General features: G+C 37.1%; 1 protein-coding gene across 2 annotated transcripts in view; it reads right to left on the bottom strand.

Moving 5' to 3' along the window:
* The window catches only part of CHRM3 (cholinergic receptor muscarinic 3), a 42,223-nt gene extending 34,795 nt beyond the window's left edge, over positions 1 to 7,428 (bottom strand). The window contains exon 1 of one of the 2 annotated variants that reach the window (XM_017806575.1): positions 7,291 to 7,428. In XM_017806575.1, coding sequence (XP_017662064.1) covers positions 7,291 to 7,319 — 29 coding nt within the window. In that variant the 5' untranslated portion in view covers positions 7,320 to 7,428. Of the gene's footprint in view, positions 1 to 7,248 lie in introns of both variants that reach the window. The other variant, XM_017806576.1, reaches the window with a different exon arrangement.
* Positions 7,429 to 14,665: the final 7,237 nt, after the last annotated feature.

Raw genomic sequence — 14,665 nt, 5'->3', positions numbered from 1 at the left:
ACTAGCAAAAACATGTATTCCTAGTTTTTGCACTGCATTTCTTCTCAGTATATTTAAAATCATAATTACAAACATATCTTTACTTTGGAGGCTGCCTACTGAAGGCTTTACTTTTATGATCAAATTCTTACAAAGATCTCTGCAAAGGGTATTTTTTTCATTTGTAGCGATCTTTGTTGTCAAGATGGTTTAAAACTTTGATCTTAGACATCCTCAATACATTTTCTTCACAATGTAAAAATTGATTCAGTCTATTGAAAGTGACATGCTTCTTTTATCCCAGCATATAGACAAACTGCCAGACTAATTGGAAATATCCTTTAAAAAGGAAGTTTGAGATACAAAATCCCTGCAGGGATCAATTATGAGAGCAAGCTATTCACAAACAGAAGAAAAATAAAAACTGAAAGACCATGCTGCAAATAATGATGGCTGAGAACAGTAAAACAGTTATAAAAAATGTCCAGTGATGTTACATTTATAATCCTTTCTGTAGAAGTAACTATTTAAAAATATTTTCTATTTATTTGTGAAACAAAGAAAGTGGTATGCAGTCTTCAATACCAACAGTGTTGGGTGTTAAACTGTATGGAGATTAGTCGACAGGGTTATGTCCATTTCTTTCAAAGATGTCAAGAGTGAAAAAAAGAAAGCCTATTACTTTTAAGACACAACTGACATTGTCACATGGTAGCTTAACCTGTAATGGAGTAGATGATGAGCAGCCTCACTAGGTGACTTTTATTTTCAGAGTTTTATCAGGAGGTAAAATGTGATGTGAACTTGATGTGAATATTGACTGACCTGTACCTAAGTGTGGCTGCTGATTATTTGTGAGTTCGAATACAATATGTATTGATTTGGATCTGCAACATTTCCCAAAGTATGGTCAACACCCTCACTGGACTTTCAGAAAGAAAAATTGGAAACCATTGATCCTTCACATCAGGGCTGACTCTCTTTCCTCTGACTCTGCTGAACATAACAACCAGTTTCACTGACAACAAAGGGTAAAATACTTACTGTAAAATGATACTTATTGCTGAAACAGTTATTTGAAGATTTTAAGTGGGTGAATCCTCTCAGCAAGGTATTAGAAAAGCAAGAAGAGGCTCTCATGGTATGAAATATATTAGGAAACAACTCACAACCTAAGCTGGAGGGTCTAGTTTGTCACATCTTATCATCTCACGTGAACATACTGAATGATTTTTATACATTTGAACATTCACAAACAATTGTCTCTGATTTTGTCCTGCAGTCCTCTCCATCCAACAGACTATGTATTGTGTGGGAAAGCCAGGCCCGAATATCAGCTAAAAGCACCTAAAGAAAGGTGTCTGCTTTTTCCTCAGGCCTAACTGCTCTCCCTACGTGTAGTCTCTTCTTGTGAGCCGAGGCTGGATACTGTGTTTTAGAAGTCCAGAACACTTCAGAATAAGACAAATCCCTTTATCCAACAGATACTCAATTACCTTTCAAGTGGATGTGACATCTGCACAGATTTCACCACACTGCGCAGAGCAAGTGGCAATATTCCATCTGTGAATGGGGCTGATAAAGAGCAATCAGCCTTGCATCCAGACCTACATTGTGCCTACACAACAGCAATAAATATTCAAAGAAAAGAGATACCACATTAATCTACTGAAGAAATTCTGGCCATTTACAAAATCTTCAGCCAGTCTCACACATCCTGCACTGACTCATATTGCCTCAGGGCACATGTACATATATACAGATTTATACATATATAGACATATATATGTCTCTGATGTCAGAATACAAGACAGCATAACATAGTTGCCACATTTGTTTGTCACTGGCAGCTTATATACAAAAGTTGTCAAAAACACAAGAAGTAAGGAATTATCGGATTCCAGGACAGAATTAAATGAAAAATCAAAAATATCAATAGACATATATTTTATCATTCTTTGACAGGTTTTTCAGGAAGAAAAGAAATATAAGAAACACCAAGAGAGAGGTTTGTGAGTGAAAGCAAACTAAGTGAAAATTTTTTCTATTCATAATGAAATTGGTTTAGTTTGGTTACTAAATATATTCTGTAAATATCCATGATGTACTCAGTTCTATACAATGTACTCAGTTCTGTACTCAAAACTGGGCTAAAGGCTTTTCATTTGTGTAAGTAAAATGAAGTTATAAGGAGAAAGTTGCTAGGGATGAGAGCCAGAAACAGTTAAATTTTGATGTGTTGTCCAAGATTTTGGGGCAGAGTTCTCTACCTTTCTCCCTTCAAGCTAATTTCACCTCAGCAGGGACCCAGGGATTTTTCCTATGGACTTTAGCCTATAGTGATGGTACAATGGGGCTGAGACTTGACCACAAGGTACGGGCTAGCTTAAATTTTCCCCTGCTTTGCAAAGAGGTAACATAAATCCCAAGCACCATACAGGGAACTTACCAGGGATTGCTCTCACAGGCAGCGTGGAGGTGGGCATCCCACATGTGCAGAGGTATATTATGAAGTGGAGGGCGTTTGAGAAGATAAGGAGGGAAGATGCTTCTGCATTGATCCACCTTTAAATCTAGATCTGTATACTGAAGAGAAGTCAGGGAGGAAAGCACGGCCAAGAAGACTTGTAGATATGTCTAAAATACCCCAGGCAGCGAGAGATTAATTCATGACCTGAGGAGAGCAGAGTTGGGGAAGTGTCTTAGTTTAAGGAAAACCAACACCTATGGTGGTCTTTCAGAACAGTGCTTCTTATCATGGGCTTTAAGAGGCTGTACAGCCTAAAGCAATAAGGAGCAACAGAGTTCCAGCAGACCCAAAACACCTTTTTTGGGAAGAGTGGAAACAGATGCCAGTCAAATTCTATTGCTTAAGTCTTAATGCAGGTCCCAAGATACTAAAGCTGAGTATAATAAGAACATTTTAACAACAGCTCAGGTATTAAAAATGTTGTACTTGATACACCTATGATTGTCCTTGCAAAAAATTCATTAGAGCAATTTTGTATAAACAGTGATTTTCCACACTCCAGGTCTTTCTCCTCTTCTTTAATTTTAAACACAAAAGAAAAACAGAAATAGAGACATACAATTTTAATTTTAAACTCTCTTCAATTTCAAAATTGATTTAAAAACTCTAGCTCTTTATGGTATGTTTTCAAAGTGGAAAAGTGCCTCAGAAGAAAGGTAGCATAGAGTTTATGCAGCAGTTAGGGCCCATTAAGGTCCCATTAAGACCTTGACTTAAATTGCTTCCTAAGGCTGTATTAGTCTTCTCAACAGAGCTTTATTTCATCCTAAATGAATACTTCTTTTAAATCACTACCCAAGTATGTGTTAATGAAAATGCAGTTAATCTAAAAGAGTACCAAAAAAGTACCAAACCAGTACTGATTCTTACAAGAACAGATTTTACTTCTATAAAGCACCTTCATCTTAGACACTATTTAAGCAGCTTATGTATGTCTAGGAAGCATATTAAGTTTCTAAGAGAAAAGTGTCCAGATAAGAGCAGAACATCTGTATTAGGGCTGCTACATAAATGATACAAGTGCTGTTTCCTACTTATTATATTTTCCAAAGACATTTGAACTACATCTAATTATCATCTTGTAAAAGATAAAACAAAAGAAGCAAAAATTACCAAACACTGCTCAGCTTTCAAATATTTTATCTTACAGTAATGAAAAATGATTGGAAATTTAAAAATAAAAAGAAAGAAACAGAACTGTGATAGCTAAAAATGAGAGCAATCTTTCAGTTTTGTTAGGAGCATAAATTTCTGTAGTAATTTAAATAAATTATAATTTTAAATTCATTTATATTACTATAGGAATGTGTCCACAAGTTCTGAATTTTGTTTCATGAAATGTTTTATAGAGTTCTCTTACGGGAAAAGGGTTACTTCATATCCATCCAGGTATGCCTGGAAAGTCACAGCTTCATTTGACTAGTCTGAGTTTTTCTGTAGGATCTTCTTTATTTACAAAAAATATAGGCAAAATTGTACAATGAAGATCTTAGACACACAGTTGTGACTGATAGTGCGGTTATATTAGACTTTCTAACAGTAATCTAGGCTGTAGTGAGAGACCATTTCTTCCTTCCGTGTTTCTCCAGTAGCTCCGTGCAGTGATGGATCACCCTATGACTGGTGTCTGCAATAACTTCCTGCATAGTTGTGCCTGCAACATACAACTGACCTAACACTTCTAGCCAAAAAAAAAGCTTCCTGAATCCTCCTGGTGCTTCTCCAAGATGTGGAAGGTGGTCAAACCTGTCATCTCTGCTTTTGTCTGAAGTGCAGAGAAGGTACAGTTACACATTTCTGAGTTCAGTTTTCAGATGCGGAAAGACAAGTCTTCCAAGCTATGATTAAAACCGATTAAGCAGTTCAACCTCCTGAGAAACAAATATGTCATCTATTGACCCCCACATCCTCCCTCCCCCTTCTCCCTAGGAGAATCCTATGCCTCTATAGAAGCAACAGAATATTAAAAACATTTTCTAACAAGCTTTTAAAATATTTAAGTGCTGGTTTAATTTCCCATGATTATAATTCTTAACTGCCACTACATTTAGATCCTGCTCAAAATCAGAAATAGGAAGCCCACATTTTATTCTAACAGCTGTCCCGTCATTACTTCTCATCTGATTATTGCAAGAAGTGCTAAATAATCCAGTTCTTTTATTATCATTAAATGTCAAATTTTCCTTTTCAAACACAAATAGATCCTATAATACACCAGATCCTCTAATATATCACCTAACTTTAACTGCCACAATCAAAATAACCAGCTCTTACCCATCACACAAAGACATTTTTCATTAAAAGAAAGCACCAAGTTGTTTTCATATGAAAAAACAATGTTTTCTATATACCTCCAAAAAGTATGCAATGAACACAGTGGTTTCAATTTTAATTGGTCAAACCCCACTACAATGTTTAAATATTTTCTGTTCTTTACTACTATCAGTTGAACTGACTGCTTAGTCTCAGAGAAATTTAGCAATCAGACGTACAGAATCTCTAAGAAGTTTCCTGCAAAGTGGTCACTGAAGTCTGACAGGCAGTATTTCTTAGTGCCTGATATCTGAAATTGAACTAACATGGACTGAAACTGCAATTCTAAAAACAAAGTAGCAATACAAAACTAAATGAAAAATAATTATTTCCGAACTGAGATTAAATACCCTTCAAGGAAAGCCCAGAATCAGCTATTTTAACATTCACAATTATTCCTCTGAATTGCATTTTAAATTTCAGGGCAATGTGGAGAAAAGCTTTGGGATATTAAAATAATTTTTAGGACATACAATCTTATGAGTCAATTTATTTTCTCATTTGTATCACTGTACATTTAGAGCAACCTCACTAGGAAGTCAGGAGTCACTCCAAGCTTATGTTGATGTGAACTAGAGTAATGTAGTCCCATTAACCTTTCCTTTCCTTGATTTGTCCCTTAAAAAGCAGTAAAGATTAGAAGAAATTAAAGAAATTGTCCAGTGGATTATATTTCCACAGGACTCGGAAAACATGTTATTTTCAAAAGAAAAAGGAGCTGCCATTAATTTTCTGCTTTGCTTAGAGGTCATTCAGAATATGAGCACTGGGAGCTGAAGAATAATCATTCTTCTAAGATGATCAGCCCTTGAACTCTCAAGATGAATAACCATAACTGAGTATATAATCACATATGAGCATACATATAGCTGCGAATATATTCCCATATATGGGACTTTGGAAGACGGAGCTAAAAGACTGTAATCCACCTTTGCATCACCTGGCTTGATGTTCATGTTGATAAGACACCTGTTTGTATCTCACTTACAAATACTGCAACTTAAACCAGCTCTGTTTTATTTTGAATAATTCAAAACATTGTCCCCTTCAGTCTAAATTAATTTTCATCAATGTCAAGCCTTGTTTGCATCATCAAGCAAAAACTACATTTTACAGTTGCCATGACAAACCAGTAATTAGTTTTGTTTTATTATCAGAAATATTCATCAGTAATTTATTAGTGTACAACTGCTGCCTACAGCTCCTCCCCTCTAACCACTTCCTAAGCAGTCTCCTGCCAGACATTATGCTAAAACTTCCTTTCCACACTCGGAGTCATACTCCTAAATCCTCTGTATTTGACTGTGCAGTTTTCATTTAACTGATTTGGAAGGAAGGCCACTCATACTACCCCTATTGCTTTCTGCATACACTCTTTCCTTCCTTTCTCCTTCTCTCACACACAGTTACACCAAATGTCCTGGGAAAGCAAAATTTTAAAGCTCCATTTGGAGATGAAGATTTTTTTTATTGTATACATATGTAAACATTTTCCCTAACATATATTTTGAAAAAAAATTAGCATTTCTTTTTAAATTTCAATAAGTCATCCAATCATCACAGAGTAATACATGACAAGTACATGAATCCTCTTAAATAACCCGGCTATAGACAGTAACCAGGAATATGGACTTGGATTGTGAAACTTCCTTTCATTTCTAAACCTATCCACTCCCAGCTCTGGTGATACAGAAGAACTGATTGTCATTAATATTTTCCTTTTCTGTGCAAAGAGAACTAGGCAGCACGTGCTGGATATTTTTATGGATACACAGACCTTCTATCAGAGTGTAGCGTTCATAAACTGTGACAGCTATTTCTATGTGTTGGCAAAGCAAACAAGATTGAATATAGCAACTGTAATTGAGGTTTGTATAGAAACTTTGTGGAGTGTTGTTCAAATAAAGAAAGGTCCTATGATTGTTTGCACTGGCTTATTCCATGGATAATTATTTTTCCCTTTCAGTTATGAATTCTCCTTGGAAACACAATAGAAAATTTGGTGGGTTTTTATCTTATTTCCGTAAGGGTCATGTATAAAATTGAGAATGGCAGCCCAGACTTTTATATAACTGCCTTTTATTAAATGCAAAAGCTACACACAAAGCGTCTACGACACAGAGAATATTAATCTCATTTTTCAAACCCTAGGCAATAGTGCTTCTAGTTACAAAAAATATTTAAAAGTTGTACTGATATTTATTAATGACCATTAAATTACCAAAGATGTTTCCTGGCATGACACACACAACTCTCGTCTCTTCTGACAATGGCACTGGAGTGTTCAGTACAAACATTGCTCCTGGAAGCAAGAGACTTTCACTTTCTAGTGCAAATATGGGTTTTGTGCTTCAAAGACATTCAAAATCACCCTATGGATGTCTCTGAAGTATTTAACTGTGCTGCAGAGATTCCTCCCTCCTTACCCTTATTTATCAGATTCCCATGTGATGTCTAAGAATTCACACTTGTAGGTTAGTTTGTCACAAGCAGACATGTAAATATTGTCTTTTGAATGCCTCAGGAGGAGATCAGCCGAAGGATCTGCAGGCACCCCTCCTCCACTGCTGCTGCCTTGCTTCTTTTCTTGCCCTCCTCTTTCCCAGAGCCTCCTGCCAAAGAGATTGGGAAGTTTATGAGCACCCTGGCAGCACTGCACTGTCTGATGATAGCGGATGAAACCCAGATTTGTGATATTATAAGGATCTGTCTGGGGACTCTACAAGTAAATTTTTATCTGGTATCTCTGATGCATTGATCTCAGTTTTAAGTATATTGTCAGGTTTTCATGGTGAGCACACTCAGAAGCACACTCAGAATAAACACTGATTTTGAGTAGAGTTCAGCTGCTTTTGTAATACCCAAATAGGAGCCAGATTTTGTTTCTAAAATATTATATCCACACAGTGCTAGTTTTGCGTCAATGCTTAGATGATGTGGTTCACGTGCAAATGCTGCAAAGCTCCTGTAAAAAGTAATGCTTATTTTCCAAATTGTCCTTCTTAGCAGGACAAAGGAGGAGAAGAATATGAAAGAAGAGAGTGTTTTGCTCGCTGCTTAGGTGGATCACTAGGTAGGAAAATGAAATGATCCTGAAGTTTGGAAGTGGGTGTGCTACAATGTGACCCTGGCAGACTGTATTGTGGATTGCAGGAGCACCACCAGTCTGAGCTGACTGCTCCTCTCCAGCTCCTGAAACATTACCTTGACAAGAAATTTTTGTTGTCTTTCAAAACGAATTGAAAAATTAAAACAGAACAAGAAGCAATGTGGAGAGAGCACACTGGATGATGGGGCTAGGGGAGAAAAAAGGGAATGAGCACAGAAGAGGTGAAAAAGTCTTTAACAGTTCAAAGGACTTGTTCTTTTCACCTTTCCTCAAGCTGCTCTTGCAGTGAGGTTGTCAAGGATCAAGGCTATATATCAACATGCACAAGTCACCTCAGTTTTGACGCTTCCTATTTTTGCAGAGCTTTTGATATTGGAACACTAATAATAGGCCTTTTAATAAGGAGTTCAGCATGTAATTCTGATTTCCATCTCTTTAAAGATCAAAAGTCTGGTTTGTTTTGAAGAGTTCTTTCATTAAGGATTCTTTCCTGATTTGTACATACAGAAATGTGTTTACATTTATATGCTGTATTTTCTACATGCTGCTATTCTAAGTATATATTCCATCTTTGCTAGACAGAAGACACTGGGATTTTAATTTACTGTAAACTTAATAACAAACATAATTGACAGCAAATAAATAAATAAATAAATAAATAATGGAAGTCAAGGATGCCAGAAATCAAAAAGCCTGAGAGAAACCAATGCTCAGAATACTGATTTCTGATAAACAGTAATAGCATTAAAACATCTTGCAGTCTGACATTTGGTTGAAAGTTGTGTATTGATCGTACTGAAACGATTTCACAAACCCTTGCTGAGACAGGCAGTGCTAATCAAAAAGAGAATGAAAATCTTTAACTGGAATCTCATCTTTTCAGAAAATGTAGGATGAATGTTTCTTGTACAAGCTTTTAATTGTTTCTAAGTTGTCAACACTATTTTGACAATGAAGGCGGTGGATTATAATTGTTGGTCTAAATGGAAAGGAAAACATCTTTGCCAAATGAAAGAAACATGCATTATTGCAAGCCTGTATGGACAGTGTAGGATGAAGAACATGTTGTTAAAAATGACAGAGCAAATTAACCAGTCTGATAAAACCTGTGACAGATCCCTGGATTTGCTGACTACTTTACATAATTACAACAGCTCTTCAACAATGTCACTCTCCATAGATCATTTTAGTCATTTTCCCAAGGCACATTATTTCCTGCTGCTTTTCCAATTTAATTCATTTATCTCATTCCTATTTATTCAAGTTGACTCTTTATTTTAATCATTATCTACTGTTTAATGTAAGCCAGTCCTATGAATTCATGGGATTCGTTTCAGGAAAACAGAAATGTGAAGCTCCACTTATGTAAATATCATACACGAACCAGTAGACCTGCTGCTGTGCTCCTGTTTCCTGAGGAAGTAAAGCCCTCTGCCATTATTTCCAAAAGTCGATCATATCCTATGCACTTAAGTGTAAAAGCATAAACCCTAAACTCCTGACTCAGAAACTCTGAGTCACTCTGTAATTGCTGGACCTCCTAGAGCACACAGAAAGCATGTGGACCTGAATTCTTCATCCAGCCCAATGAAAAAGCATTGCTGGCCCATCTGCCAGCTCTGGGTTCCCAGAGTACTCTCGACTCATCCTCTTTCTGCAAGGAAACAGAGGGCTGACGGTGCTGATATTTCATGTAGCAGGAGAATACAGCATGATGGCAATGTATCTCCCCATGAATTCCCAGGAAATGTCAAGAGAATTCCCCGGGGCTCCTTTTGCAGTAATTCTGTCACACAACCCCGGTACACCTACTGCCAGCCTTGTGACAGTCATTTAACACCTTAGGATCCCACTCCAGCATGATTACCTTTCAGGTTATAATTAACTTGCAGCTGGCTTTGTTTCTATCTACCTCAAACAAAAGGCAACTTTTATAAAAAGAGGCATTGTTCACAGCAATACTGTGCGCTGAACAGACTTTGATCTCCTTCTATTTGCCTGACACTGTGTGCAAAACAAAAAGAGAAGCTGGGGCAGAACTCCACAGCTTGGAAGATGTCATATACCTGGTACAAGCAAATACTGAAATTTGTTAAACCCAAATGTTGTATTACCTAAAAAATAAGCTCCATACCACTTGCCTAGATTTACCACAAATTCCCTTTTCAGTCAAATGCCACCTTTTTCAAATTCACAAACTATTGGCTAAACATTTTTTCCTAGTTTGCAGTTTTCCATAGGCTGGGAACTTCATAGAGAAAAATAATTAAATGGTCCAATTTGGAACAGACAAGCTAGTCGTATCATTCTATACATTAAATGACAGAAACCCTGACAGTAGAGAAAGACAACTGGAAGAGTAAATAGAAGCAAGTTTCCAAGAACTCAGTATCTTTCTTATATGTTTTCTTGGATATCCTCTGGATTGCTTGGCACCCTACGTAATTTCACCAGTTTTCCTGCCAGAAATCCCAGGGCTTGCAGAGCCTGCCAGCTGAGAACTTGTTATATGAATTGCTGCTTGAAAATTATCTCTATTAAAGGAAGTACAACGTCATAGCACGCTAAGAAACTGCATTAAGAATGGCACAGTAATGAAGACATTTGCAATTCTTCTCATTGTGCTCACATGGATTTAGAAATAATAACCAATGTGTGCTGCATTGTGCAGTGGCCTTCTATGTCTATTCTTTATAATACCTCAATAAACACATGTAAGTAGGGCACATCATAGCAAAAGTTGCCCCAAGTGCTATTTTTTTATCACTGAATCTACTACCAAGGGAATAACATAAGGGGTTATGATTTAGAACATGCAACAATCTGAAAATGATAAGATTTCTAAAATATTTTCTGAAACTGAGAGTTCAGCTCCTACCTTAAAAGTCTATGCAAAAATTGTGCAAAAATATGTATCTGCTAGACTTATAAGCTGCCTATAACAGCCAATTCTGATAATCTAATTTGCCTATTAGAATCTGTTTTGCTTATTTTGCTGTGAAATTGTGATTTTCCCCCCCCAAACTACAAACCATACTGCCATATTTCACTCCTTTCTCTATTTTTTTCTATTGCTAACTTAATAAATGATAAATACACCTGTGACATGAATTTTGGCTAAATATTTCAACAACATTTTGAAAGAATCATTCACTTCCTGGTAGTATTTCTTTCTGGCTCAGGCAGCTATTCAGCTTCACTAACTCTCCTATCTTTAAACTAGTAAGACCTTACTCAACTTTTTTCAATCAACTGTCAGAATAATGGGGCTCAACAGGTACAACACCAAAAACTGGTTAAATTTCGACACCATCCATGAAAGGTTCTGAGGAGCCTCTGATTTTTTTTGAAAAGGTACATACCTGTGCTCATCCAAAGTACTTGATGCTTCAAAAACCTCTGAGATACATTGAAAATAAAAGATTTATATGTTACATAATATGAATGGAACATATTGCACTTTCCATATTATCATTATTGTCTTCTCCAAACAATTTAGCAATTTTTTTAATAGCAAACAGAGGATTGTGCTCAAAAATAAAGGCTTTATTCTTAGAGCTGTCCTAGTAAATAAAGAAGAAAAGCTAAGTAAAAAAAAAAAAAAATTATTTTATATAAAAAGAACTACTTTGAAATGGGCTTTCACAGTGTATCAGTAATTTGCTAAGGGGATCTACTGTCACTGAATTTTGGCTTTCAGCTATCCTCACTGTGTTGTTCAAGTATTATAACCAGTTCTGAACTCACAGCATGAATTGTAAACTTCAGATTTACAAAGAAATGAAATGTCAGATAATAAACAGGAAGTGGTAAAGCACAGACATCCATCTTCAGGAAGAAAATGCCTCTCAATGTATTTGCTTAGAAATAAACAAATGGATATCACAGAACTTGACCCTTAATGTAACGTGTGTTGCAAGCTAGTTAAAAGTGGAGACAAAACCCAGGTGAATTGCTTTATGTGCAAACTTTTCCTTGAAGACTTCTCTGACTCTATGAACTAACATTAATCTGATTTTACTCAAACATCACCCATTCTGCCTTTAGAGTGAGTTCTGTACCAGTTAAACCTCAACAAGTGGCCACACACTAACAGAGATACAGCTGCTGCCCAGAAGGATGGGACAATCATGATTTAGTGTGACATTAGATGCAAACTCGAATAGTGGAAAGGGGATTGAGCAAACAGATAAGAAGGACAAGTGTCAGTACAATAAAATGACAGGAAGTTATCTGGGAGGTTATGTCCTAGTTGTCCTACACAAAATGAGAACTGAAAGGCTGGAGGCAGGAAAAGGGTTCAGGATGGTGTGCATCTGAAAATTTTCCATAGAAAAAACAGGGTCATTCAAGGAAAAGAGAAGATAGTCAAATTGATATACTTTAGTTTTGAACATTCCTGTACATTCCTTTAACATTTCTTGATTTTTTTCAATGAGATTTGGCTTATATCTGCTTACTTTATACCACATTCCACTGCTTTTGACATCAAACTTGAGACAACATCCCATGACATATTTAATCTAACAGTGTAGCTTTGTGTTTCAACATCACTTGCTCCTGGGCCAGTCTCTTTCAGCCTCTGCCTCCAAGAATAAACTAGTCTTAGGACTGCCCAGGGGCTCCAGACAGGTGACCTGGTGATTAACCCTCAGAATCCCACAATACACTGAAGAAAAATGGAGGCTTTGGATAACACATTCATCTCTATGCCATTGATCTTTCTCCTATAATCACCCAAAAATATAAACCTGGATGATTAGAGTTAGCCTTTCATAATGGTTCAGTACCACAAGCATTGCAAACATCAGAATAGAAAAAAGAAGAAGGTAACTTTAAAAATAGCAAATCCAGACATTGCCTGAAATCATGCTAATGTATACTATTAATGATTAAATTAATGCAGTATTTTTTGAATCAGTTAGTTGCTTGTTAAAGTCTATTACCATTTTCTTTTTTAGTTTTTCTAGCACGTCGTAATTTATTAGCACAGTAAAAGTTTCTGAAAGATCTAACTGCTATTACCTGTATCTTGGGCTTGGAACTTTTTTTACGCTTGTTATCCTGGGGTTTAAGTTGCTGTTTTACATTCTCTATTGCAACTTCACCTCAATTCCCTGTGTGTGAGTGTGTGTCTGGAAAGTTAGTGCTTTTGAGCTTCAATGGCACACTCAAAACTTCACAACCTCTCTCCTGAATTAGAACACTACAACCTATGTAAACAATGCTGAGCCAAACTTCAACTCACCAAGGCAAGGATTACAGTCTCATTTATTATCATATATGGCCATGCCCTGATATGGAAACCTTCAGATGTGGCTGCATAGCAGTAATTTTCTGAACCCTGAAGAGGGAAGGTGGAACATAAGGCACTTGAAAGAACAAGTCTTCACAGTCAGAGCTAAAAGAAAGCTACAGCAGAGGAGCATAGAAGTGGTTCTGAGATCATGTCAAATGCTGATTGGCATCCTGTGGTGTTTAAGAAGAATTTGTTTAAGTCTCGCTGCAATTTCCAGAGCTGTAAGAGAAGCAAATTCTTCTTTTTCTTCAGACTGATCTACCAGATTTATGGGAAATTGAAGCTTTTTTTTTCTCTCTTTCCCTCTCCCATCCTCCCTCCTTCTTCTTTCAGAATTACTGTATGGATGGAATTTGACAAACTTGTCCATTTATCTTAGCCAGTAACTAGCTGTACTAGGCTAAGCTAGTCTGAAAAACAAAGTATACTGGTGTTGTGATTCATATGCACCATATAAACAGGGGCCTAGCATGTGACTGGAGAACAGGCTGCATGCTGAGGCTCCAGGAACTTGTCCCTGCATGAGGAAATGTCCTGCAGAGGTAAGAAAGCTGGCTGTCAGCCAGCTGGTTCCAGGCAGCCTGCCTTCAGTTGTGCAGCTACAGAACAAGCTCCTCCACCTGTGCACATCTAAGTCTGCGGTTGAGATGGCTTGGTTGCTTAAGTCAAAGAACAAGCTGCTGACAACCTTTCTCTTCACTCCCAGCTATGCCTTTCAGCCTATACCTTGTGTCAGCATCAGGATTTGAGTTGTAGATAAACTATGTTATCTACCTGTGAGGTGGAATTGTGGTTGGGTTAGGTCACAGATCCACTGGTGTTTGGCCACAGGGAGGGAGAGGAAGGGACAGCCAGGGTTAGCAGAGCAGTATTGCTCCTTGCAGCTCCATCTCATGCTGTGAACCTTGAATGCACCAGTGCTCAGAAAGAGTGGAGACCTGCAAGCTGCTTAGTGCTGCTGATCAGGTTTTCCTGTCCTGGGGATCATCGTAGCAAATGGCATCATGTCTCGGGTAGGAACGCTACCACCATCAGGGACTAATAACAGTGAAGGCCAGTGCTTGACAGAAAACTGGGGAACATAGCAGAGAATACTGCACGTGATCGGTGAAAATTCAAGACTTTCAATGGATCAGTTATTAATGCGATCTACCTGAAGTGTTATGTGCGTGGCATTTGCTTTAAAACAAACTGCCCTCAAGAAACATCCAGATCAGAAACTTGGTAAGTAACCTGAAATCATCCATCTTTCATGGATGATCACCCATGTTTCAAACTGAATAATAAAATTAAATATACTCCATAAAAAAACAGTGATGAATATATTTTTTTAAAAAATGTTAGAGATGTTAAATATGCTACAGCAGCTTTTAAAACTTCAGCTACGTTACCAGACTTCCAGACTCCTGGTAACATGTCAATTATATACGTAAAT

This window comes from Lepidothrix coronata, unplaced genomic scaffold (assembly GCF_001604755.1).
Source record: "Lepidothrix coronata isolate B3197 unplaced genomic scaffold, Lepidothrix_coronata-1.0 Scaffold16, whole genome shotgun sequence".
Lineage (NCBI taxonomy): Eukaryota > Metazoa > Chordata > Aves > Passeriformes > Pipridae > Lepidothrix > Lepidothrix coronata.
Note: the sequence above shows the minus strand (reverse complement) of the source record. Positions and strands in the feature narration are given on the sequence as shown.